Genomic DNA, 26770 nt, shown 5'->3' on the forward strand with positions numbered 1-26770 from the left:
GTGTTATCTCACAGTTGAGAGTCACTGTTCTGACTCGAAGCCACGCACTTAAAACAGGAGTCTTGAGTTATAATCAACTTCAGAGTCCTTTAGTGAAAGATTTGAGCCTAAGATCCAATCCTATCCTCTCTCTATTACACTGGTCTCCCCTCCACGCCTACAATTCTTTTAAGTTACCTACTTTGACAAACACTATGAAGTTCCAGAGGCAAAGAAAGGGAATAGGACCAATAATAACCAAAAACTGATACAGGGAGAGGACCTAGCCTCTGGAGGAAGGCAAGACATGAATAACTGCAGAGTGGAGGGGATAAGGCTAACAAGTCTTATACGCACCAAGGGGTGGCCAAAAGGAACCACATTCCACCTCAGGAGCAGAGATGGCAACAAAAATCACTATTTCTGCTCCTAACACCCTCGTTCCTCCGTACAATTTCCAGAGCGCCTTTTCGGTTCACCTCAAAGCTTGACCGCAACAACCCCTGGGCTGGGCGGGGATTAGTCCCACTTTACAGAAAAAGCTGGAAGAAACGTCATGGCGGGCCAGACAAAGCAGAGAAGCAAGGTGTGTACGAGCTTGGGGTGGACCCCTGGGACACTGGGCACCTCGACTGCCTCCCAAGAGCACCCGCGGGACCTTGGGCCACCACGGAGGAGAGGAAGAATCCAGGGCCCCGCGGCTGGGACAGAGGCTCCCAAGGGAGGCCACAGTGTTGGGAATGTCACCCGCCAAGCCTCGGGGCGGGGCGGGGGGGGGGGCTTGGAATTCGGCCCAGGAGACCTTCTACTCACTTTGGACTAGCCGGTCAGCAGAAAAGGTGGACGAGCAGCTGGTGACCAGAGCGCAGGGGACACCCGCAGCCATTGCTGAACCCGCGATCCGGTTTGGTCTCCAAGCCTCTTCCGCCTTGGGCGATACCATGGCCGCTGTCGCGCAGGGGAGGCGTGCAAGGAAGGCGCGTTCTCAGAAGGCACGGCCGGCCCTGCCTCCTTTCCATCCCCCTCTTCCGCTCCCGTCGTGGACCGGGCCGCGCTGCGCGTTGGGTTGCCATGGGAACGAGCTCCCCCTGCGGAGAATTAATGTGCCTAGAAACCGCGCCTCCTCTGCGAGGTAGCCGCGCCCGGTGGTAGGCATGGCCCAGGCGCCAGAAAACCATGACCCCATCGGATCCATCTTAATCCAGGTGGGAATGGGTCTCTCCCGGCCCTACCCGGCTAAGGCCCTTCGAGCGAGGCCCAGCAGCGTCCATCCATTGGTGTCCAGCCTTTAGACTGCCTCCCAGGCGAGGGGCGGCACCGCTCGGAGAACTCCCAAATATCCGAACCCAGAACTCGCCCGGCCGCCTCACACACCTCCACAGCCTGACCCTGGGAAGCGCCAGTCATTCTGTCTCTGGTAAAACTCCACGACCATACACCCCGCCAGGGACCTCTACTTTGGAAAAAGCTATCTTTTCTTACACCGAGGCACCATTTTTAAATGTTATGTCATAAAAATTTTGAATCCATGAAGTAGGGAACTGGAGGCGATACAAATCAGACACAACGGAGAGGTGATAAAGCTGGGGAGAAACTGAAATATGTGAACTGCCTTTCTTAACCACCCCAATTTGGGGGGATCTAAAAGTCCCTTGCAAATAAATGAGTTCTGGGGACGTGAGCATGGTAATTGTAGTTAACAATACTTAGTGTGTATTTAAATTGCTAAGAGAGTAAATCTTAAAAAGTTTTCATTACAAGAAAAAAAATTGTGAATGTGTATGGAGATGGATGTTAACTAGACTTATGTTGATCATTTTGCAATATGAACAAGTATCTAATTATTATGTTGTATGCCAATTATATTGCAATAAAAGATAAATAAAATTAAAACCCCTTGCTTGGGAACATACAATAGGGAAATAAATTCAAGATAAAAGCTTACTATTCAAGTTAACAGTTTTGAATATGGAAATGTGACAAATTTAAAAACACAGGGAAGTAACTTTTTCTTTTTTCTTTTTTTTGGTCTTTTTGTCTTTTTGTTGTTGTTGTTGTTGCTATTTCTTGGGCCGCTCCCGCGGCATATGGAGGTTCCCAGGCTAGGGGTCTAATCGGAGCTGTAGCCACCGGCCTACACCAGAGCCACAGCAACGCGGGATCCGAGCCGCGTCTGCAACCTACACCACAGCTCACGGCAACACCGGATCGTTAACCCACTGAGCAAGGGCAGGGACCGAACCCACAACCTCATGGTTCCTAGTCGGATTCGTTAACCACTGCGCCATGACGGGAACTCCCGGAAGTAACTTTTTCTAATCTGAGGGCGGAATATCAATAAAATATTAACTTCAGAGTTCTCTTGTGGCTCAGAGGGTTAAGGATCTGGTGTTGTCACTGTAGCAGCTCTGGTTGTTGCTGTGGCAAAAATTTGATCCCTGGCTGTGGAACTTCTGCATGCCACGGATTTGGCCAAAAAAGGAGGAAGAAGAAAGTATTAGCTTCTCCAGCATAACTTAGCTTGTGACAATTACACTCAGATTTTTCCAAATATTAAAAGCATTTTGTTTTTTCACATTTCAATATGGTAGTTTTAAAACATTTCTACATATAGCATCACATTTAACACATATTTAGCACTATTTGACCAGGGCTTAAAGTAATTTGCCTAAGGTCACTTTATCAGGACTCTCACTCAGATCTGCAATGGGTCTAATTTTTCTTCCTGCTAGGACTTGGTCTCTTACCTCCCTTTTGGGAGATTTCTTTAAATTCACCTTTTCCAAAATACAAACCCCTAAACTCACCAATTTTACAGACTTCCCCATTATGAATCATACCCAGATAGTCTTACCTCACCTTATATTATCCTTGCTTTCACCATCACCTTAGAATGAGTTTAGCCAAACTGCCAAATCTCCACAAGACTGCCCTCACTTAGACACCAGGCACAAGTACAGGGGTCTCTAGAAGCACCCTCACTTCAGACCAGCTGTCTACACATTTGGGAACTCCAGCCGCCTCACGCTGGCTAATTTGGTGGAGCAACTCAAAAAACTCAGGAGACATTCTCCTCGTGGCTCAGTGGTTAACGAATCCAACTAGGAACCATGAGGTTTCGGGTTCAATCCCTGACCTTGCTCAGTGGGTTAAGGATCCGGCACTGCCGTGAGCTGTGGTGTAGGTCACAGATGCAGCTCAGATCTGGCGTTGCTGTGGCTCTGGTGTAGGCCGGCAGCTACAGCTGTAATTGGACCCCTAACCTGGGAACCTCCATATGCCTTTGGAGTGGCCCTAGAAAAGGCAAAAAGACAACAAAAACAAAAAACTCAGGAAAGTGTTGTGCTTACAATTATGGTGTTATTATGGCCAAAGGATAAGAATTCAATCAAGGGAAGAAAGGCTTAGGGCAGAGTTGAGGAGGGGTCTAAATGGAGCTTCCAGCCATTTTCTCCCAGTGGAGTCATGGAGCATACCACCTCCTTCCAGCTATGATGTGTGACACTATGCACAAACTACTGCCAACTAGGAAAGTGTCCCCAAGACTATAGTGTCCAGAGTTTTTATTGGGGCTTGATCACAATGCTCATTTCACTGACTTTTGGTCTTCAGCCCTTCCCTAAGAACAGATTAATGATTTCAGTCTCATTCCTCTGGAGGTTGGAACTGATATAGTGTAGCTCAAAGTCTCCATAGCATAAAGATACTTCCATCAAGCAGGGGCCTAGAGATCACCTCCCAGTGTCCAAGGCAAAGGCCAGACCCCTCTATGTGAAGAGCTGAGAATAGTCATATCCATGTTGCTGAGCACCCCATCTTGCTTAAAACAGTTACTCTGAACACACTAAATGGAAGACTATGTAAATAAAGAGAGGCCACACATTAACCTGATCACTGAGGCTCATCTCTAGATACAGTGTAAGAGTCTCCCTGGCACTATGTAGAGTACGTAGAAGGAGGACGTGTGGAAGACCTTCCCTACTTTCCCACTGTGTTCTGACTATTTGTGAGCATTCAGCAGCACCCTCGGACATGCCAACATGGATGGGTTCCACTTCTACCTGGGGCTGTGGTATCTATCTTCAGACATGCTACCAATAAGCAGTACATCTAGGGAAAAGGGTACCTGAGTGGCAGTCAGAATACTGGATCTGACCCTTGCAGATGGGTACAACTTGGGGCTAGTAATTTTACCCCTCTGGCCCTCAGTTTTCTCTTCTGTAGGATGCATAGCTTAGATTAGAACCACTTTCAGAGTTCCAGTCGTGGCTCAGTGGTTAACGAACCCAACTAGGAACCATAAGGTTGCGGGTTCGATCCCTGGCCTTGCTCAGTGGGTTAAGAATACAGCATTGCTGTGAGCTGCGGGGTAGGCAGAAGATGGAGCTCGGATCCTGAGTTGCTGTGGCTGTGGCACAGGCCGGCAGCTACACTCCAATTTGACCCCTAGCTTGGGAACCTCCATGTGCCTCGAGTGCAGCCCTAAAGAGACAAAAGACAAAACAAAACAAAAGAACCATTTCTGACTCTAAATTGACCCAATTTTCCCAAAGCTATATAATTGTTCTTTACTGGAAAGTAGACTTCCTTTACTGTTATCATAGGCAATCAAATTGTTTCTGTATGTATATACATCAAAGGATTTTTTTGCAGAAATGCAGAGGTTTGATTTCATTCAAATCTTCACTTGCTTCACTCTAATATAGTACATTAGGTCTGTGTCTCAATGACATACATTAAGCAATGCTTTAGACCATCGTTCTTAATGTGTAGTCCTAGGACCAGCATCATCAGTGCCAGCTGGGAACTCGTAAGAAATGCAAATTCTCAGACCCTACTCCAGACCCATTAAATCAGAAGTTCTGGGGGTAGGGCCCAACGATCTGTTTTTACCAGCCTTTTGGATAACACTGATGCACCCTCAGGTTTGAGACCTACTACTTTAGATTGTGCTGTGAAATATAACCATGTAAAATACGAATTCAATGAAAAAAATCACAACAATCAAAGTTAACATAGTATTTACCAGATATCATGCATGGTTCTAAGTGCTGTATATATTAAACTCATTTAACCCTTAAAACAAGGCTATCAGATAAGTACATGATTTTTTCACATTATGGAAAGGAAACTGACCAAAGATGAATATTATAGGTGGACTCATATACATAGAAAATGCCAGCAATCTTAAACCTTTTCAATCCATCAATCCTGGTATGAAAAAGAAACTTCCCTTGCCCCCTTTTGCCGCTTTAGATTTTTGTTGTTGTTGTTGTCTTTTGTCTTTTTAGGGCTGCACCCGCAGCATATGGAGGTTCCCAGGCTGGGGGTGGAATCGGAGCTGTAGCTGTTGGCCTACACCACAGCTCACGGCAATGCCGGATCCTTAACCCACTGAACGAAGCCAGGAATCAAACCCGCGACCTCATGGTTCCTCGTTTCTGCTGCACCATGATGGGAACTTCCCTTTTAGATATTTAAATTCTGCCTTTTCCACTGAACTTTCACCAACCATTAGCTTTGTATGTTTACAAATATACATTTGTATATTTGTAGATATTATATATGTACTGATTAATGGTTAGGCATAAAGGCTTTGGATTCAGATTTGAATAGTTTCACCAAAAATGAGCTGTGCTACCTTGCACAGGTTACTTTAAATCTGATTCCCTCAAGCATAAACTGAATATAATAATGTGAACTCTCTCTTAGTCTTGTAAGGATTAAAATATAGGATAATAAAGTATGACACTCCATATATATGAATTATTATTATATCTGGTCTCTTACTCTTTAATATGCTTAGTTTTGTGTATGTCCTATGTTGTGTTAAATATTAGCTTGTGTTTTATTCGAAGTTGATGAAAGAAAAGGGAAAATTAATTTTAACCCATCTTTTTCACCAGGACTACTCCATTCTTAACTAGAACTCTACAGATGTTTGCTATTTGGCAAACAAGGTTGCCTTGTTTCCCTGTTACAAGCTGATTTTCGGCATATCCCACTTGACCTGGCACAGGATTGGGCTCATAGATCCTGGGTGACTAGATAATGAAACTCAGTCTCCAATAGTTTATGTTCTGTTTAAAAATGAATGGAGCAGAAGTTCCCTGGTGGTCTAGCTGTTGGGACTTGGTGCTTTCACTTCTGTGGCCTGTGTTCAGTCTCTGATCTGGGAACTGAGATCCCACAGCAAACCTCTGCACACAACAGCCAAAAAAATTACAATAATAATGGAGCTGTATGGATATTATTATTATTTAGAAAACATAATAGATGGCACTAATTAATACTAATAGTAATGTTTTTTACAAAATGTCCAAATACTTAAGAGAGGGAGTTTCTGTTGTGACTCAGTGGGTTACAAACCCAACTAGTATCCAGGAGGATATGACTTCAATCCCTGGCCTCAGTCAGTAGGTTAAGGATCTGGCATTGCCATCTACTGTGGTGTAGGTCACAGACGTGGCTCAGATCCGGTGTTGCTCTGGCTGTGGTGTAGGCCAACAGCTGCAGCTCCAATTGGACCCCTAGCTTGGGAACCTCCATATGCCTTGGTTTGGCCTTGAAAAACAATAACAAAAAAAATTCTTTAAATACAAGAAGAGAAAAATCTTTAAATACAAATAATCAGTGTTCTTTGTGTGACTTATTAAGAAAAAAAAATGTACTTTCTACATTTGGATTTTCCAGGATAGTTCTGATTTAAAACATTCTTTCCCAATCAGATCAATCAGATCAGTATCAAAGTCCATTTTTTCTTTTTTTTCCTTTTTGTTTTTTTTTTGTTTTTGTTTTTTGGCTGCACTCATGGCATGTGAATTTCCCAGACTGGGATTGAACCCACAGCATAGCAGCAACCTATTGCAATGACAACACCAGATCTTTTTTTTTTTTTTTTTTTTGTCTCTTTAGACCTGCACCTGTGGCATATGGAGGTTCCCAGGCTAGGAGTCGAATTGGAGCAGTAGGCTCCACCTACACCACAGCCACAGCAATGCCAGATTCGAGCCAAGTCCGTGACCTACACCACAGCTCATGGCAATGCTGGATCCTAACCCACTGAGCAAGGCCAGGGATTAAACCCACATCCTCATGATGCTAGTCGGGTTCATTAACCGCTGAGCCACGACGGGAACTCCACAACACCAGATCTTTAAGCCACCACACCACAAGGGAACTGCCATGTTTTCATTTTTGATTCAGGAAATATGATTACCATCCCCACATAGAGGTCTATGCGGCAGCATTTTGTTAGCTACTTCTTTCACTTTCAAGTATGTAATTCAGACCTTTAGGAGTTTAGCTGGGTCTTTCCTCAACTTAACAGAATACTGAGGTTTTACCACATTAATAATAATCATTCTAATTAAAAGAGTAGCTAGTGTTTATTGAAAGCCTGGCCCTGTTCTGAGAGCTTAGATAAATGATCTCCTAACAGCTACTCTAGTAGGCAGGTATTATTTTTAGCTGCAGTTTACAGAAGAAGAAACTAAGATACAAAGACATAAAGTAACTCACTCAAAGTAATCGAGAGGTGTGTGCTGGTCCTTAAATAGGCATGGCACATCTGTGAAACAATCTTGAAGTGTGGTGGTGACTCTGGGAAGTTTCCTAGATGCTTTCTTTTATTATTACCTCTTAGAAGCTTTGTGTTTATACTTTATCAATAAAAATGCAGGGTCTTTATATCTTTATAAATACTTGTTTGACCCAACTGTTAAACATGTGTTTGTGCAACCAAGACAACCACGTCTTACAATCAAATTAGCTTTTAAATGACTCTTGGAAATCATATTTCAAAAACCCAACAGTTGTATGTTAACACTGACCTTATTGGTTGGAAATACTGAAGCTAATTGATAACTCAATATTATCACTGTCTCTCTTATCAACACTCTGTCTGGTTTGCCAAGAGCATGCAATATAAAATTGAATGGGGAAGCTATGAGAATGACTCAGCCAAACTCTTATCTTTGGCAGAGATGAATAAAATGGAATTATGAGACTGCTTTTTGACAGAGTCTGGTGGCATGTCTTTTTTAAATTCTAGAGCAACTCTTGCCTGCATTAAGTCTTTCAAGGACTTCTTATTAAGTAGCCCTGTTCCCAAACTGTCAAAATAATAATCTTCCTCCACGTGGGAAATTATGGAAAGCAATGCATTTGATAATCACAGAAATAATGAGTGACAGAGAAAATTTCATTATGGTAGATTGGATCTATTTGAAGAAAGAATGGAGATTTAGAACTTCATCTCTTTTTACTCAGGTCTGGTGAAACATTTCCTACAGTACTTGTCTCTATTGCAATTACACAAACAGATGTGCGGTTACTAAGAGGGGAGAAGAAAATATCTGGCAAGGAAAGTAAAAAGCTCTTGAGAAAGATTAAGAGAGCAATTCAAATCAATGAACATTTACCAAGTGCCAGTTTCATGCGAGGCGTTTCACTAGGTTTTACAATTCAGGAGAAGAGAATTAACATTTGTTCAGTGCCCTCCTATGTGGCTGGCCCTGTACAAAGCACTTTATATGCTTTAATTTTATTCTTGTCACTATCCTGAGAGGCAGAATATGTATCTCCATTTTAAAGGTAAGAACACTAAGGCTCTAAAGAGTTAAGTAAGTTTGCCAATCTCAGTTTAGTAAACTAGAATTCTCATTCATAGGTTGGGTTCCAAAGCCTCTATTCATTCATTTTCATACCCATTGCCTTGTTTTCATTCCACAAGTCTGTGGAGTAATTTTTTTTTTTCTTTTACTTGGTGAGGAAACTAGAGCAATGAGGATGGTGTGCATGGACATTGTATAGAACATTGTAATCGAACATGGAATTTTGTTTATCTGTTATGTTATTATTATGTTTATCATTGTGTAGGACGTTGCATAGAACTTTGTAATAGAACATGGAATTATGTTTATCTGTTATTATGTTTATCATTGTATAGAACTTTATAATAGAACATGGAATTATGTTTATCTGTTCCAAAGCTACTACTATGTACCAGACCTATTACATACAACTCTATGAAGTCATCTAATTGTCTGTACAAAGTAGATAAAGAAATCAAGTGCGGTTCCCCAATAAATTAATCAAGTGCAGTTTTCGTTCCCACTAGCAGTTGACAGGCATAATTACAGAATGATACACAAAGCTACAAATACAAGAGCCACAAGAAGGAAATTCAGTACATTCAAAAGTTAACCCCCCCAAAAAAAAATTAAAAAAAAAAAAACAGCCAAAAAAACGACATGGACCTGGAAGTGGGCTTGCCCTTGAACGGCCTCTTTGTACTTTTGCCATGTCTTTAAAGAATAAATCAGCTTGCAGCAGTAATTTGGACAAAACAATAGAAAGAAGTACATCTTCATCCTTAGTGCCTACCAGCAGAGTAGGTGTGTTCAGATTTCAATCTGTGAGCCCTGAAGGCTCTACATGATAATTTGTGCAGAGTACAAATGACCAGATGTATCTGCCAGACTGTGATGCCCATCAGTGAAAAGATGCAAATGTTTTTTGATCTTTTGAGTACTTGGCTCCTTGGGAATATTCAAGAGTAATCGATAGCATAGGCTGGATCCATGTGTAGGTCCAGTTGTATTAACAGAGAAAAGGTAACTGTTTCAAAATGCCTTTAGCAACCCAGTCTGCAGATTGTTATTGGTGTGACTATTCCTGAAACAGGTGTTGGGCTCATAAATTTACATAACAAAATGTTTCTCTAGTGGCAGCAGCCCATACAATAATTGGTGCCATCTGTATTTATCTGTTGAAGTTTGGTTGCTAATATGAATGCTGAGAATCTTGTGCTGTCTAATTTCATAACTCCCATTTTATTCAGAAGGTACTTGATGTTGGAGAAATATTCATCATTTGCAAGGAAAAATACAAATTGAAGGAAAATGTTTTTTTTAAATGATTTTTATTTTTTCTACTGTAGCTGGTTTACAGTGTTCTGCCAATTTTCTACTATACAGCAGGGCGACCCAGTCACACATACATATATACATTCTTTCTCTCACATTATCCTCCATCATGCTCCATCATAAGTGAGTAGATATAGTTCCCAGTGCTATACAGCAGGATCTCATTGCTTATCCATTCCAAAGGCAATAGTTTGCATTAATCCCCAAATTGAAGGAAAATGTTAAAGTAATAACATTATGTTGCTGTTTCTTCATGGATCATTTTCACTTCTGACTAAACAAAATTAAGGCCACACCTATAGAACTGCTTCTTCAGAGCAGTAAGGGGAGGATCTAGCTAGAATGGAAAACCAATAGGTCCTGTCATCATATTTACAGTTCTCTTTTGAAAGGCACTGCTTTCACTAGAACCTCTATTTGCCGAAAGCTTTGTTGAAATCAGAGTTGGGCTCAAACTTCTCACTGTATCTGACTCAACTGCTTTACCACCTGAAAAAGCAGAAGCTATTTGACTTGCAATTTTATCTTGGATCCAACTTGGACAAATATGAAACTGTATGAAAGCTTAGTTTTCCAAAATCTGAAAGATAATATGTGGAGCGTCTAATAAAGTATATCTTAGAACCATAAAGACAGTCCTTTTCAATGAACACCATCTTTAGAATCAACTTTATTGTCTCTAGCAATCCAAGCAAATTACAAAACTTTAAGATAAAGAACTGTTTTAGATGGATGATGTACATATTCTTTTGTTATTTTGTGTTTTTCTACCTTTAGGTCCATGAAGACCTTTATCAACTAAGGGAGAAATTAACCAATTTCCCTCCTGAGGAAAAACGTGAGACTCTAGACATTCAGAATCTTGAAACAGCCATCAAAAGGACTGAAATGGGGTTAAAAGTAAGTAGAGCTGTAGATATTAAATAAAATCCTAGAAGGAGACAAAGATTCCTTGAGAATAAAGAACTGTGGGATTTTCACAGGCTCCTGTGTAATTCCGTTAACAGAGGCGGGCTCTGGTTGGTCATCAGCTTTTTCATCCTGATCTTTTTTTTAAAAATGATCATTATTTGTACCGTTTCTTAAATTCCATATAAGTGATGTCATATGGTATATTTGTTTCTCTGTCTGACTTACTTCAGTTATATGATAAGGTGGAGGTCCATCCACGTTGCTGTAAATGGCATTATTTCATTCACTTTGCTGTACAGCAGAAATTAACATAATGTGAATCAACTATCCTTCAATAAAATTATATTTAAAAAATGATTATTAACTGATTGACTTACATCTTGTCACATTCCATAAAGAATCTGAGGCATTGATAATATTTGATTATACAGTGTTAACCCCTAAAATGGTGTTTGATAAAAAGACTTTAGAATTTTAAAAATAACTATATTAGTCCAATAATATGCCTGACAAAAAAAGGATTCATACCAATACATTGCAGGAAGTTTCTATCAGATGCACCAGGATTCTGAAAAATCAGAGTTTACTTTTCCCTGATAGCTTAAGTATTTTGACTTTAGTCATCTTTGTAATGTTGTGATCCAGCACATAAGACTGGAAATAGGAAAGAAATCTACCAATTTTGGACCAGCGAGATACAACAAAAATACTAATGCTTGCTTGAAATATATGTGGACTTCATCATTATAGATATACCTAAGGGCATGGAAGAATCCAATCTTCAGACCAGGATCATGTTCACATATAACATAAGACTCTATCGGCACATGGGTCCAAAGAAAGACCATCTCCCTCTTCAAGACCTCGATCAGTGTCTCTGCTCTTGCTTTTGACTTTCACTTTACCCTGTTATCAGCTTCCTAGCTCAAATCCTGAGGCTATGAGAGGAGGAATATTCTGTTGCCTCATCAGACTTGCATGCCATTGTCCTACATTATCTGACAATGAGAGGGCTGGACCCAGCTGGAGTCTTCGGGTTGGCCATTTTAAATAATCTTGTTACCTAAAGGCCAAACTCTCTCCTCAGCTGCTTGCTTGAAGTTCCATAGAGAAAGACATCACTCCATGTCTGTATTGCCTGGCAAGTTTCCCTGGCTGGGGAGTAAACTGACTCTGGTGCAGTGTCATTTGTGAACAGTGCTACAGGTCACTTAAGCTTTGAGTCTAATCGTTTATTATGCTTTTTTGGATAAAGTAATTTGGCTTTGAGAGGCCTAATGATACCTTAGGCTTGTAATGAACACATAGCATGTTGTCTCTTCTGGCTTAATTACACCATTCTGAGCGTTAACCTAATGAAATGAAGTAAATTAGCTAAGTAGCTCAAGTCCACTCTAATGGCCTAAACTTTAACTTTTCTGTGACAGATTCACATTGAGAAGTATTTAAATGTTGTACACCAACACGTCTTAACAACCCCTATTAATGACAACTTATCTTCTTCTCATGCTTCCAAATGGTAAGTAAAATAGCCATTTTTGGGTCCAAATAAGTCCAATTAAATTGTTTTTCTTTAGGGCCGCACCCTAAAAAAATATGGAAGTTTCCAGGCCAGGAGTCGAATCAGAGCTACAACTGCCAGCAAATAACACAGCCACAGCAATGCGGGATCCAAGCCATGTCCGAAACCTACACCACAGCTCACAGCAATGTCAGATCCTTAACCCACTGAGCAAGGCCAGGGATTGAACCCACATCCTCATGGATACTAGTCAAATTTGTTTCCACTGCACCACAACGGTAACTCCCAATTTAACTATTTCTTAAAAATAATATCAGGTGAGGAATTCCCACTGTGGCACAATGGGATCTGTGGTGTCTTGGGAGCGTGGGGTCACAGGTTCGATCCTGGCCCCAGCACAGTGGCTTGAGTCATAGCTGTGGCTCGGGTCTGAATCCTTGCTATGGGAATTCGATGTGCCATGGGGTACCCAAAAATGGAAAAAACAACAACAACAAAACAAAGCAAAACTCAGGTGAGATGACTGTAAAAAAATTTCATTGGCTTTATTCTTATCTGTTCTACCAATTTCAATAGAAGTTTTGGGTAAGAAGTTAATGGCAGAATCTGGATATTTTTTTTTTTTGTCTTTTTGCCATTTCTTGGGCTGCTCCCGCAGCATATGGAGGTTCCCAGGCTAGGGGTCCAATTAGAGCTGTAGCCACCGGCCTACACCAGAGCCACAGCAACTTGGGATCTGAGCCACGCCTGCAACCTACACCACAGCTCACGACAATGCCGGATCCTTAACCCACTGAGCAAGGCCAGGGATCGAACCCGCAACCTCATAGTTCCTAGTTGGATTCGTTAACCACTGAGCCACGACGGGAACTCCCAGAATTTGGATTTTAATAGAGTTTATTCTATGTTACTTTTATTGTATTCTAATGCTTAACACCAGGACAGATATTTCAGGGTCCTAGTCTTGGTGTTATATCTTTTTCATTTTAGCAAAAGCATATACAAATTTCAACTCCTAAAGGAAATAGTTTAAAGCAAATCCTTTTTTTTTTTGCTTTTTTTGCTTTTTCTAGGGCCGCTTCTGTGGCATATGGAGGTTCCCAGGCTAGGGGTGTAATCAGAGCTGTAGCCACAGCCTACACCACAGCCACAGCAACTTGGGATCTGAGCCACGCCTGCAACCTACACCACAGCTCACGACAATGCCGGATCCTTAACCCACTGAGCAAGGCCAGGGATCGAACCCGCAACCTCATGGTTCCTAGTCGGATTCATTAACCACTGAGCCACGACAGGAACTCCAGCAAATCCATTTTTACCCTATTCAGATCACATGGTACTTCTATAGTTTTTAGCCTCTCATATGTGCTTTACTGTAAAGATGACTTTGGTAGCCAGGGTAAACAAAACAAATATAATAAAACTTGCTTGAAATACTCAATATGTAAGAGATCCTAAGAGATGACTTACTAAAATTAGGATTGAGTTCATGAGAAAGGCCTTTCCTCACTTTGGAGCTTCTTACATCCAGGCCTTCTGAATTTGAGTGTATGTAGATTAAGATTTTGTACTAAGCAAAAAATCCCTGTGGCCCTATTTGCATCATAAACATACAGGAAGCATAAGTGAATCATATCAGACAGCAATGTCAAGTTTAAGAGAACACACATGGAAACATGGACATCAGGAGACACAGTCAATTCCCAGCTCCCAGTGGTGGGGAGCAGAGCCTTAGGTGCACTCTGTACCTCTCTCCCTATCTCCCATCTGAAGTGCCACCAGCATCCATCCTCCCTTGGCAGAGGCAACCTTTCCTTAGTCTGTCTAGTTTTTAGTCACTTAGATCTTAGATTTTTAACACTGGGAATAACAGTATTGCTTGCAAATAGGTTAATACACATAATCTTTTTTTTTTTTGGCCATACACACACCATATGGAAATTCCCAGGCCAGGGATCAAATCTGAGCCACAGCTGCAGCAATGCCAGACCCTTAATCCACTGTGCCATAGCAGGAACTCCTACCTAATCTTTTAAAACAAGGAAGCTGGGAGTTCTCTTGTGGCACAGCAGGTTAAGGATCTGGTGTTGTCACTGCAGTGGCCGGGGTCTCTGCAGTGGCTGGTTATTTATTACTTATAAATACATAAATAAATAAAACAAAGAATCTGTAGGGAAAACAATGAAAGGGATGCTTGGAGAAGAAAATATTGGAGGTTACTTTACCAACTTATATTGACTCAATTCTAAATCAAGAGAGCCATACAAGGGCAAAGTGGGAGACCTATTCAGATGGCAGCCAGGAGATATGTAGCAGGTGGGGAATGTGTGGCCAAAGGATGGAGTGAGCAAACAGCAATAAGAAAGGGGGGGGAGGGGAAGGGGTTCCTGTCATGGCGCAGTAGAAACCAATCCGACTGGGAACCATGAGGTTGTGGGTTCAAACCCTGGCCTCACTCAGTGGGTTAAGGATCTGGCGTTGCCATGAACTATGGTGTAGGTCACAGACATGGCTCGGCTCTGGTGTTGCTGTGGCTCTGACATAGGCTGGTGGCTACAGCTCTGACTGAACCCCTGGCCTGGGAACCTCCATATGTCGCAGGTGCGGCCCTGAAAAGACAAAAAAAAAAAAAAAAGAAAGAAAGAAATAAAAAAGAATGGAGCAGATGAAGAAAGTAAATGGAGAAGAGAGGTCTGTCACCAAATCTAATGAAAGTTCTGTCCTGTCTCCAGCTTCCTCTTTGTCCTCTCATCTTGACAAAGAACAGAAGCTAGGCTGTAGATCTGCAAGCTATGATAGCTGAAAAGAGCCAACTAAGTAGCAGAGAACCAAACGGAAAGAGAAACCTTTGGTTGTACAATTCTTCTTTCTGCCAAGGGGGTGTCCTTGATATTCTTAGGGCCTGAGAGAGTGAAGGGAGACCTTAACATGGTGTGGAGCTGGCTCCCAGAAGTGGTCCTTGGATCCTTTCTTTCCCATTTGATACAGTAATACAATCACTGGCCCTCTTATCAGGAAATGGGAGCCTGACAAGTTCATAGGAGCCCTACAAGCCTCAGGGAGCATCTCAGTCATAGCTGTGGATTTCGGGTGCTAACATGACACACAGTTTGAAAATGAAATGAAGTCACTTATGATGGAGACTGATAATGTGCGAAAATAGAATGTGTACATGTATGTGTAACTGGGTCACCATGCTGTACAGTAGGAGAAAAAAAGCGTATTGGGGAAATAACTATTAAAAAATAATAATAATAAAAGAAAGAAAATGAAATGAGATGTGCTAAGGTCAAAAACTGGAGAAGAGTCCAAATTGGGTCTTCAAAGGAAGCAGGCCCCAGGCAGGCCCTGGGAGTGGCAGTGTAAGTCTCAGGGAGCTGGCTTAGGGAGGAAGAGAAGTGGCGACAGCAGACGGAGAGGGAAAACATGAGACCAAGGAGATCACGGATGATCATCTGTGACTATAACGTTCCCAGGTAGACAGTCACACCTGGTTCTGCCCTTGCAGGGGTGCCCCAGAGACTGGAGCCCCTTGGCTTCGGAGTCTGCTATGGCCTTTCTGGGAGATTACATGCAAGGCAGATGGCAGAACCCAGAATTCCTTTGGTTCACATGTCTGGGATGAGCAGGACTGGCCAATTCATTGCATTTTTCTTTTGAGGTTCCATGACAAAGTCCTTAAAATGCCTGAGTAAGAAGGAGCTTTTTTATTACCGATGGCACGAATCACTGAGAAACAGGTTGCTTAAACTCAAAACTGATTAGGAAGTCAAAGAGGGAGACACAGATTCAGGAAAGTTTCAAGCTGGGACAAAAGCTGGTCCTGGCCCTTGCACCAGTCAAAGAATTTAGGTGTTCCCGCATAATGTGTGTTGCTTATTTCGTTATAAATATTTATCATAGAGTGAATTATTACAAAATACACCAACATAGAAGTATTTAAATAATGAGATAAAGATGAAATAAACCGTTTGAAATTGTTCACTTTATTAACAGCACAAAGCTTCCTTCTCATGTTAAAAAGGTTATTATTTATAATGTTTTGGTTTCTTAATCTTGTTAATCATGACAACTTTATATTGGTTGTAACTAATATCCCAAAACATACTCTAAATTTAGCTGTGAGTCAGCATTGAGGCTGGGTGGATGTGAGCCCATATTGTAGTTTATCTTCTGGATACTTTTTAAGTTTGGGGAGTTTTAGGGGGCTGGTTCTTCGTAAGTTTGATTGGTTGATCATCATTTTTACATTTTAATATGATTGAAGAAAAGCTCATCCTGAAGAGAAGCTAGAAGGAAAACTGTCAGTTCTTCCATTTTCTTTTTTTTTTTCACTGATGCTTGTTATCATTATCATCAAGATACAGAGTGACTTTTTGCAGGATCTTTTTTTTTTTTTTTTTTTTTTTTTTTGTCTTTTGTCTTTTTAGGGCCACACTCTTGGCATATGGAGGTTCCCAGGCTAGGAGTCTAATCAGAGCTGTAGCCACTGGCCTACACCACAGCCACAGCAACTCTAGATCCGAGCTGCGTCTGTGACCTACACCACAGCTCATGGCAACGCCAGATCCTTAACCCACTGAGCAAGACCAGGAATCGAACCCACATTCTCATGGATACCAGTCAGGTTTGTTAACTGCTGAGCCATGATGGGAACTCTGCAGGAATCTTTTTAAGACACCTCTCCCTTTTTTTCAGGCTTAGTTTAATTAAAACTGACTAATATAATCCACAAACTAACTTCATGAGCAAACTGCAGTACATGCTAATGCTCTGAAAAAACATGTACCAATGTGACCCCACTGTTCATACCCTTGCAGTTTGAAGCTTCTAATCTCAGGAGGTATCCAGTACCAGAGGTGACATGAGCACATGAGGAATGCAGTGACAAGCTGAGTATTAAATAGTAGTATAAAGTAATTTCTTATTTTTATTTCTTACTGTATATAAATAGAAGCTCTTATATTCTTCACATGACCAATGGCATTGTCTTATGTAGCACCTGAGAGATGACATTTCAGAGACCACAGGTCTAGAGTTGAGGGTTCTTAAACTTTGGTTTGCAGTCCTCTTTCACCGGCTCCAGCTGGGGTCCTGGAATCTGCGTTTTAACAAACACTCTTGGTAATCCTCATGCAAATAATTTGTGCTTGGAATTCCTGGGAAAGCATGACTCCCTGGAATCAGTATTCTTCTAGCCAACTAGAGGACCTGCCTCTGTATGATCAAAAGCCTGGTCCTGGAAATGCTGCTACCCCATTGCTATGAAGGGTTGGAGAAAGCCTCTTGCACCAGGATTGAGCCAGGAGTGGGACCCTGCAGCCAGACTGGTAGGACTACAGTGTGTGCTTACATTGTGAGTCTGATGGTGTGTCAAAGGCCAAAAGTCCAAGGCAGCAGCTCCTGAGAAAAGTGGCACGTAAGGAGGACTACAAATCCCTGTTGCTCCTTTGACAGTAGAGCCCAGCTGCTACCAGCAACTGAGACTCAACACTGTTCAGATAGATAGGGCTTCGTTCTACAATGGAAGCCCAGGAAATTGGAAGAATTCATTCCAAATGAGTACTATCCCCGGATACACCTTGAAAAATGATGTAGAAAAGATATATAATCCTCCTCCTCCTCGTTATTATCAGTATCATGAATCATCATTATTGTCAATGTATTTATAACACGACAGTTTACAAAGGACTTTTTTTAACCTATAAGGCATATAGTTATGCTTTGCTTCTAAAGATGTGCAAACTGAGGCTCATACCTGTGTTTTAGGTCACACAGGCCATCAATAGTAAGGCCCAGGTCCAAGTTCACTCAAGTATCTGCAATCTAGTATTCTTCTCCTACACCACAGCCACTCAAAAATCAGGAAGCCAAATTTTCACAAAGAATGGTTTTCCTTTTTAACAAGCATTGTTCAAGAAAAAAAAAAAAAAAAACTGGTAGTTTTGTCTAGTAGGGAAAAAAAAAAAAACCCAGTATTTACACAAAGTAATGATAATGCATGCCAGAAAATGCAAGGTTTTCCTGGCTGTCGTTTAGAAAATAATAAGGACACTATCAAAAATGGTATATCTTCTCCAAAAAGCTCAAAGTGCTTTTGTATTGTTTTCAAAATAGGTTTCATTATTATTCCCTTTTTGGCAGTGATTCTTCTTCTATGTCAAAGTGTGGTTCTTCCTCTTATCATTGCTGGCTTGCACAGATTTTATTGCTTGTGATATCTGCTCACACTGTTCTTAATGACCATGCTTTGCTTATTGACACTAGGGGGTTACTACCATCTGTACCCACACTCTCAGAACCACACAGAAATCTTCATTTTACATTCTGCTATGCTAGTGTTTGAGGAGGAAAAAAAAAAACAAGAACAAAGCAAATAAGTAATAGTGAGAAACAGTGAGAAGGAAAGAAGCGGTTTCTGTTAAATGGTGAGTGTAGATTAGAAAGTACATTTTCACTCTGTTATTGAAGGACCCTGGAGCCAATCTGTTCTGGGTTGTTACAAAGTGGTACCCAAATCCCAGTGATACAGAATATAACTATATCCTAGTTACAGAGAGAGACAAAGCATAGGTAACAAGATGTTAACACTTGGCAATCTAGGTGAAGGCTATTTGGATGCTCATTATTCTTTCAATTTTTCTGTGAGTTTGAAATTTTCTGAAATAAAGAGTATTAAAAAGCATTATAAAATAAAAAACCAATTGGAAAAACATTTACAACATGTGATATAAAAACTGCTGATGTTCTTAAATATAAAGAGCTCTTGCCAATAATAATAAAAAATCCTTGATATAGACAAAAGGACATAAATAGACCACTCACAAAGCTAGAAATGAAAATAACCAGCAAATAGGTGAAAATGCTTAATCTCACTGGTAAACCAGAGAAATGGGAATTAAACTATATGTTACTACTTTTCTTAACAAATTAGCAAAACAGATCATTTAAATCACCCCGATACTCATTGATGATGATGGGGCTGAAAGATAGGCATACTTTTATATTACTGGTGGGAGGTGTAAATTGTCATAAAGTTCTTAAAGGAGGTTTTTCAAGACAATTTTTTGAACTGTTATTTTTTAGCTTAGTAGTTGTATAGCAATAGCAATATATTTGCAAATACCTTAAGTGTTAACAGTCAAAGAATGATTAAAGCTATATCTATTTGTTATTATACAGCTCTTAAAATCAATATTGTAGGGAGTTCCCATCATGGCTCAGCCCTTAACAATCTGACTAGCATCCATGTGGACGCAGGTTCTATCCCTGGCCTTGCTCAGTGGGTTAACGATCTGGGGTTGCTGTGGCTGTTGTGTAAGCTGGTGGCTACAGCTCTGATTCAACCCCTAGCCTGGGAACCTCCATATGCCATGCATGTGTCCCTGAAAAACAAACCAAAAAAACACTGATATTGTCCAAGAAGTTTTTTTTGTTTTTTGTCTTTTTGCTATTTCTTTGGGCCGCTCCCGCGGCATATGGAGGTTCCCAGGCTAGGGGTCGAATCGGAGCTGTAGCCGCCAGCCCACGCCAGAGCCACAGCAACGCAGGATCCGAGCTGCATCTACAACCCACACTACAGCTCACAGCAACGCCGGATCGTTAACCCACTGAGCAAGGGCAGGGACCGAACCCGCCACCTGATGGTTCCTAGTCGGATTCGTTAACCACTGCGCCATGACGGGAACTCCTGTCCAAGAAGTTTTAATGACATAGAAAGCTTCTCATAGTACATACTGAAGGCGGGGGAAGGAGGATACAAAATTGCATCTCAATTCAAGTTCACCTCTAAATATATAATCTACAGAGGTAAAAGGACTCGTAAATATACTAAGAGTTTCAGTTCTAGGATGGTGCTGTAGATATACTTTCCCCTATTACTTCTGATAAACACAACTAGTAAAACCCCTGGATGTTATATATAAAATAAACTTGGGACTCTCCAGAGTTCCCGTTGTGGAGCAGCGGAAACAAATCAAATAGGAAACATGAGGTTACAGGTTTGATTCCTGGCCTCACTCAGTGGGTTAAGGATCTGGCATTGCTGTGGCTGTGGTGTAGGCCTGCAGTTGCAGCTCTGATTCAACCCCTAGCCTGGGAACCTCCATGTGTCGTGGGTGCGGCCCTAAAAAGACAAAAAGACAAAAAATTTTAAAAATGAAATAAAATTTGGACTCTGAAAGGTGGAGAGAAGGAAAGGACCTGATGGTGAGGTCCTTGGATTTTCTGTTTACCTCGTATGTCCCAAGTCTGACCTGTATTATTTGCCCGTCCTCTGAAGATGTTCTTTTAACATTTCTTGTAATACAAGCCTCTGGTGACAAATTCCTTTAGTTTTTGTTTGTTTGAGAACATCTTTATTTTCTCTTCATGTGTGAAGGTAATTTTGCTAAATACAGAATTACAGGTTGGGGTTTTTTTCTCTCCACACTTCAAATATTTTTGTCCATACTCTACCTGCTTTGCATGGATTGTGGAGAGGAATTCGATATGATTCTTATTTTGTTCTTCTATAGGTAAGTCTTTTTCCCCTAGTCGTCTTCTTTCAAGATTTTCTTTGTCCTTGGTTTTCCATAGTTTGAGTATTATTATGGCCAGGTGTAGTTTGTTTGTTGGCATTTATTCCCTTAGTATTCTCTGAGTTTTCTGGATCTGTGGTTTAGCATCTGACATTAATTTTGGAAAATTCTTAGCCCTTATCATTCACACGTTTCTTCTGCTCCTTTCTCCTCTTTCTGATATTTTTGTTGCATGTTACACCATTTATAGTTGTCCCATAGTTCTTGATACTCCTTTCTGCTTCGCTTATAATTTTTCTCTTTGCATTTCATTTTTGGAGTTTATATTGACAGTTCTTGAAGCTCACTGATTCTTTCCTTGGCCATGTCCAGTCTATTGATAAGCCTACCAAAGGCATTCTTCATTTGTTACGGTGGTTTTGATTTCTAACATTACTTTTTGATTCTTTCTTGGAGTTTCAACCTCTCTGCTTACAGTACCGGGTGTTCTTGCATATTGTCCACTTTATCCATTAGTACCCTTAGCATATTAATCGTAGTTGGGTTTTTTTTGTTTGTTTGTTTTTGCTTTTTAGGGACATACCTACGGCATGTGGCTAGGGGTCTAAGTGGAGCTAGAGCTGCCAGCCTACGCCATAGCCACAGCAACGCCAGATCCAAGTTGTGTCTGCGACCTATATCACAGCTCATGGTAACGCCGGATCTTTAAGCCACTGAGCGAGGCCAGGTATCGAACTCGCAACCTCAAGGTTCCTAGTCGGATTCATTTCCACTACACCATGACGAGAACTCCTAATCATGGTTATTTTTTATTCCTGGTCTGATAATTCCAAAATCTCTCTTATATCTGAATCTGATTCTAATGCTTGCTTTGTCTCTTCAGACCTTTTTTTTTTTTTTTGTCTTGCCTTTTAGCATGGCTTGTCAGTGTTTTTGGAAGCTGGACATGATGTATTAGGTATTAAGAACTGAGGTAAATAGGAACATAGTGTGAGGTAGGTAGGCCTTTATCTGCTGGCAGTTATGCTATGTTTACTGTTTGCTGCAACTCTCGATGTCCAAGGCTTCAATTTCCCTAACTACATGTATCTTCTCTATTGTCTTTGGGTTTTCCTAGAAACGCCTGTCTGAATAGAGTCTGAGCTTTGCAGTTTTTTCATCTGTAATCCTCTGTATGCAGAGGCTCTATGACTGTGGAGTACATTGGGGGGAAGCATTCAGTAATCCTATGATTAGATCTCAGCCTTTTGGTGGGTTTATTCCCCTGGACTGTTTCCTTCACAAGGTTTTCTCAGTGTTTTTCCCCTTACGTGAGGTAGGAAGACTAGAGGGGGCTGGAGTTAAGCCAGCTGACCTTCTTCAGGTCAGATAAGGCTTTGGTAAAATAGTTTTCTCTGAGTCCTAGCCTTCATTACAGAAAATGGAACAAAGAACAGAACTATCTAGGAGAATTTTGAAATAGTTTCTTTTGCTTTTCCCCTGAAGCAGGAAGGGATTTTCTCTCATCTTCACAGGGAGAACACAATAGGACTGCTGGAGGTAAAATTCCTGGAAGTATGGGTTGTCCTCAGACTTGGCCCCTCAGAGATTTTCACTCTCAAGCTAATCCACACTGAGCCTCCAGCAATGTGTCAATTAGAATTTAAGTGTTCTTATAAGCAACTTTATGCCAATAAAATGGACAACCTAGAAGAAATGAACAAATTCTCACAAAGGTACAACCTTCCAAGGCTCAGCCAGGAAAAAGGAGAAAATAAAAATGAAGTACAGAAATTGAAACTGTGATTTTAAAATGTCCAAAAAACAAAAGTCCAAAACCAGATGGCTTCACAGGTGAATTCTATCAAACATTTAGAGAGTAGTTAACACCTATTCTTCTGAAACTCTTCCAAAAAATTGCAGAGGAAAAAAAAAAATTCCCAGGCTCATTCTATGAGGCCACCATCATCCTGATACCAAAACCAAAGATGCCACAAAAGAAGAAAATTATAGGCCAATACCACTGATGAACATAGATGCAAAAATCCTCAACAAAATATTAGCAAACCAAATACAATGGTACATTAAAAGAATCACACACCATGATCAAGTGGGATATATCCCAGGGTTGAAAGGATTTTTCAATATCCACAAATTAATTAATGTTATACACCACATAAACAAACTGAAGAATAAAAACCACACAGTCATCTCAATTTATGAAGAAAAATCTTTTGACAAAATTCAACACCCGTTTATGATAAAGAAAAAAAAAACCTCTCCAGAAAATGGACATAAGGGAACCTATCTCAACATAATAAAGCCCATATATGACAAACCCACAGCTAACATCATTCTTAATTTTGAAAAGCTGAAAACATCTGCATTGAAATCAAGAACAAGACAAAGGTGTCCACCCTCACCACTTTTATTCAACATAGTTTTGAAAGTTCTAACCACAGAAATCGGAGAAGAAAAATAAACCATAAACAAAACAAATTGGAAAAGAAGTATAACTGTCACTGTTTGCAGATGACAAGATACTATACATAGAAAATCCTAAAGATGATAGCAGAAAACTACTCATCAATGAATTTGGTAATGTTTCAGGATACAAAATTAATACACAGAAGTCTCTTGCATTCCTATACACTACCAATGAAAGAGAAGAAAAACAAACTAAGGAAACAATCCCATTTTGATCATTGTACAAAGAGAATAAAATACCTAGGAATAAATCTATCTAAAGAGGCAAAAGAGGGAGTTCCCATCATGGCTCAGTGGAAATGAATCTGACTAGCATCCACGAGGATGCAGGTTTGATCCCTGGCCTTGCTCAGTGGGTTAAGGATCTGGTGTTGCCATGAGTTGTGGTGTAGGTTGCAGATGTGGCTTGGATCTGGTGTTGCTGTGGCTGTGGTGTAGGCTGGGAGCTACAGTTCTGATTAGACCCCTAGCCTGGGAACCTCTATATGCCACAGGTACAGCCCTAAAAGGAGAAAGAAAAAAAAAAAGAGGCAAAAGACATATATACTCTGAAAACTGTAAGACACTGTTGAAGGAAATCAAAGATGACACAAACAAATAGAGAGTTATACCATGTTCTTGGATTCAAAGTATCAATACCATCAAAATGGGTATCCACCAAAGGCAACCTACAGCTTCAGTGCAATCCTTATTAAATCACCAATGGCATTTTTCACATAACTAGAACAAAATTTTTTTAATTTATGCCAAAACACAAAAGACCCCAAATAGCTAAAGCACTCAAGAAAAAAAAAAAAAATGGAGCTGGAGGAATCAGGCTCCCTGTCTTGAGACTATAGCATAAAGCTACAATCATCAAAATGGTATGGAACTGGCACGAAAAAGAAATACAGATCAGTAGAATAGCATAAAAAGCCCAGAAATAAATCCACACACCTATGGTCAATTAGTCTATGACAAAAGAGCCAAGAATATACAACAGAGAAAATACAGTCTCCTCAATAAGTGGTTCTGGGAAAATTGGACAGCTACATGTAACAGAATGAAATTAGAGCATTCTCTAAGACCATACACAAAAATAGACTCAAAATGGATTAATGGCCTAAACATAAGACTAGATACTTTAAAAGTCTTAGAGAAAACATAGGTGGAACAATTTTTGAAATAAATCACAGCAACAATCTTTTTTGACCCACCTCCAAGAGTAAAAATAAATGGGACCTAATTAAACTTAAAAGCTTTTGCATAGCAAAGGACACCATAAACAAAACAAAAAGACAGCCCACAGAATGGAAGAAAAGCTTTGCAAACGAAGCAACCAACAGGGATTTATTATCTTCAAAATATACAAACATCTCATACCGGCTTTATATAAAAAAATAAATAAAAAGTGGTCAGAAGATCTGAACAGACATTTATCCAAAGAAGACAGATGGATGGCCAAGAAGCATACAAAAAGATATTCAAAATCACTACTTATTAGAGAAATGCAAATCAAAACTACAATGAGAGACCATCATCGAAAAGTCTATAAGCAATAAGTGCTGGAGAGGTTGTGGAGAAAAGGGAACCCTCCTACATTGCTGGTGGGAATGTAAGCTGGTGCAACCCTATGGAGAACAGTAGGGAGGTTTCTTACAAAACTAAATATAGAAATACCATACGATCCAGCAATCCCACTCCTGGGCATCTATCCAGAGAAAACCATGACTCGAAAAGATACATGTAATCCAATGTTCATTGCAGCACTATTTACAATAACCAAGACTTCAGGCAACCTAAGTGGCCATTGACAGAGGATTGGATAAAGAAGTTGTGGTACATACATACAATACAATATGACTCAGCCATAAATGCAAATGAAATAATGCCATTTTGCAGCAACATGGATGGACTTAGAAATTATCACACTAAGTCAAGAAAACCAAAGAGAAATATCATATGAGATCACTAATTTGTAGACTCTAATAAAAAATGATACAAAAGAACTTACAGAACAGAAACAGACTCAAAGATTTAGAAACCAAAACTAATGGCTACCAAAAGGGAAACATGGGGTGGGGGATAAATTAGGGGGTTGGGATCAACATATACACACTACTATACCTAAAATAGGTAAGTAATAAGGACCTACTTTACAGCACAGGGACATCTACTCAACACTCTAATAATCTATATGGGAAAAGAATCTGAAAAAGAATGGTTATATATATATATATTTATATATGTGTGTGTGTGTGTATACATATGATTCATTTTGCTGTACACCTGAAACTAATACAAAATTGTAAGTCAACTATACTCCAATATAAATTTTTTTTTAAGTTTTAAGTTTTCTTCCCAGTACTGGCCCCAGCTCTTGGACTTTATCCACCTCTTTCCCTAGTTTTGAAGGCAGCAGTTTTCCCTGTGATCTCAATTCTTTGATGTATCTAAGAGCTGTTTTTCAGTTTCTTCAGCTTTTTCTTGTTGTGGGGATTAGAGTGGCAACTTCTAAATTCTATAAATGTTGGAATAAATCCAGAAGTCCATAAATTGCTTTTTCATGATAATTTTACAAAAGGGAGCATCACAGTAGAATCAAGAGATTGACTCGTTGGTTGTTGAATTTAATTGACCTTAATTATGTTGACCATTTTAAAGAACTGGAACCTGCTTTCAAATTAAAAATTATAAGACCTAAATTACACACATAAACACTCATTCTTACAACTTTATTTTTACATTGCAATCCAATGGAACTGCTCACTGCTTAACAAGGAAGACTTTTAACCACCTTTGATCCTTAAGTCTTTGCGATTATACAAAATAGCGCAAGTTTAAAGACTATAAGGATGAACTGCTTAGGAATCAACATTTTGAATAAATTTACCACTGGCTATCCTGTGACTTAATTTTATTTAACAATATACAGCATATTTTTTAAATCGAGAAATGTTTTAGAGTGTGGCAATTCTGTCAGTTGTGACTCACATAAACTCAGCCAGAGAGAGCTTTTTATTCACACCAAAATAGTCATTATCAGACTTGGAAGTTCTTATGCCTGATAAACAAGTGCAGTTTTATAGTGGCAAATATGCTAAAGTTGGTCAAATTTACTATAGTTGCCAATAGAATATTTTCTATAAAATATGATGTAACTAGGAAGCATTATTTTTAAATTACACTTTGTTAAGCTGTTAAGATAGCAAATTTGATTTAATTTTTTTTTTAAACTTAGGTTGTTTCCAGCTGTAATTGATCAGAAATCATTTATTTTCCCTCTGGAGTCTGAGGTTAAACATTGGCAACCCCAGAGACAGCATGGTTCATTTCCACATGCCTTTCCAAGAGTAAAGGTAGGAATACAGAAATCCTAGAGACAGAAAGTGGATTGGTGGCTGCCAGAGGCTGGAAGGAGGAGGGAAGAGTGGGGAGTGATATCTGATGGTTGTCAAGTGTCT

The 26770-nt window shown here is 40.2% G+C and overlaps 2 protein-coding genes across 7 annotated transcripts in view; one reads left to right on the plus strand and one right to left on the minus strand.

Moving 5' to 3' along the window:
• AAGAB (alpha- and gamma-adaptin binding protein) overlaps positions 1-980 on the minus strand; it is a 69997-nt gene extending 69017 nt beyond the window's left edge. For 3 of the 5 annotated variants that reach the window (XM_003121743.5, XM_005659866.3, XM_005659864.3), the window contains exon 1: positions 793-941. In XM_003121743.5, coding sequence (XP_003121791.5) covers positions 793-922 — 130 coding nt within the window. In that variant the 5' untranslated portion in view covers positions 923-941. Of the gene's footprint in view, positions 1-792 lie in introns of all 5 variants that reach the window. The other 2 variants (XM_005659865.3, XM_021100396.1) reach the window with 2 other exon arrangements.
• IQCH (IQ motif containing H) overlaps positions 1068-26770 on the plus strand; it is a 226439-nt gene continuing 200736 nt past the window's right edge. For both annotated transcript variants that reach the window (XM_021100401.1, XM_021100400.1), the window contains exons 1-4: positions 1068-1184; positions 10686-10808; positions 12248-12339; positions 26548-26665. In XM_021100401.1, coding sequence (XP_020956060.1) covers positions 1134-1184; positions 10686-10808; positions 12248-12339; positions 26548-26665 — 384 coding nt within the window. In that variant the 5' untranslated portion in view covers positions 1068-1133. The remainder of the gene's footprint in view (positions 1185-10685; positions 10809-12247; positions 12340-26547; positions 26666-26770) is intronic.

Source organism: Sus scrofa, chromosome 1 (genome assembly GCF_000003025.6).
Source record: "Sus scrofa isolate TJ Tabasco breed Duroc chromosome 1, Sscrofa11.1, whole genome shotgun sequence".
NCBI classification, from domain to species: Eukaryota; Metazoa; Chordata; class Mammalia; order Artiodactyla; family Suidae; genus Sus; species Sus scrofa.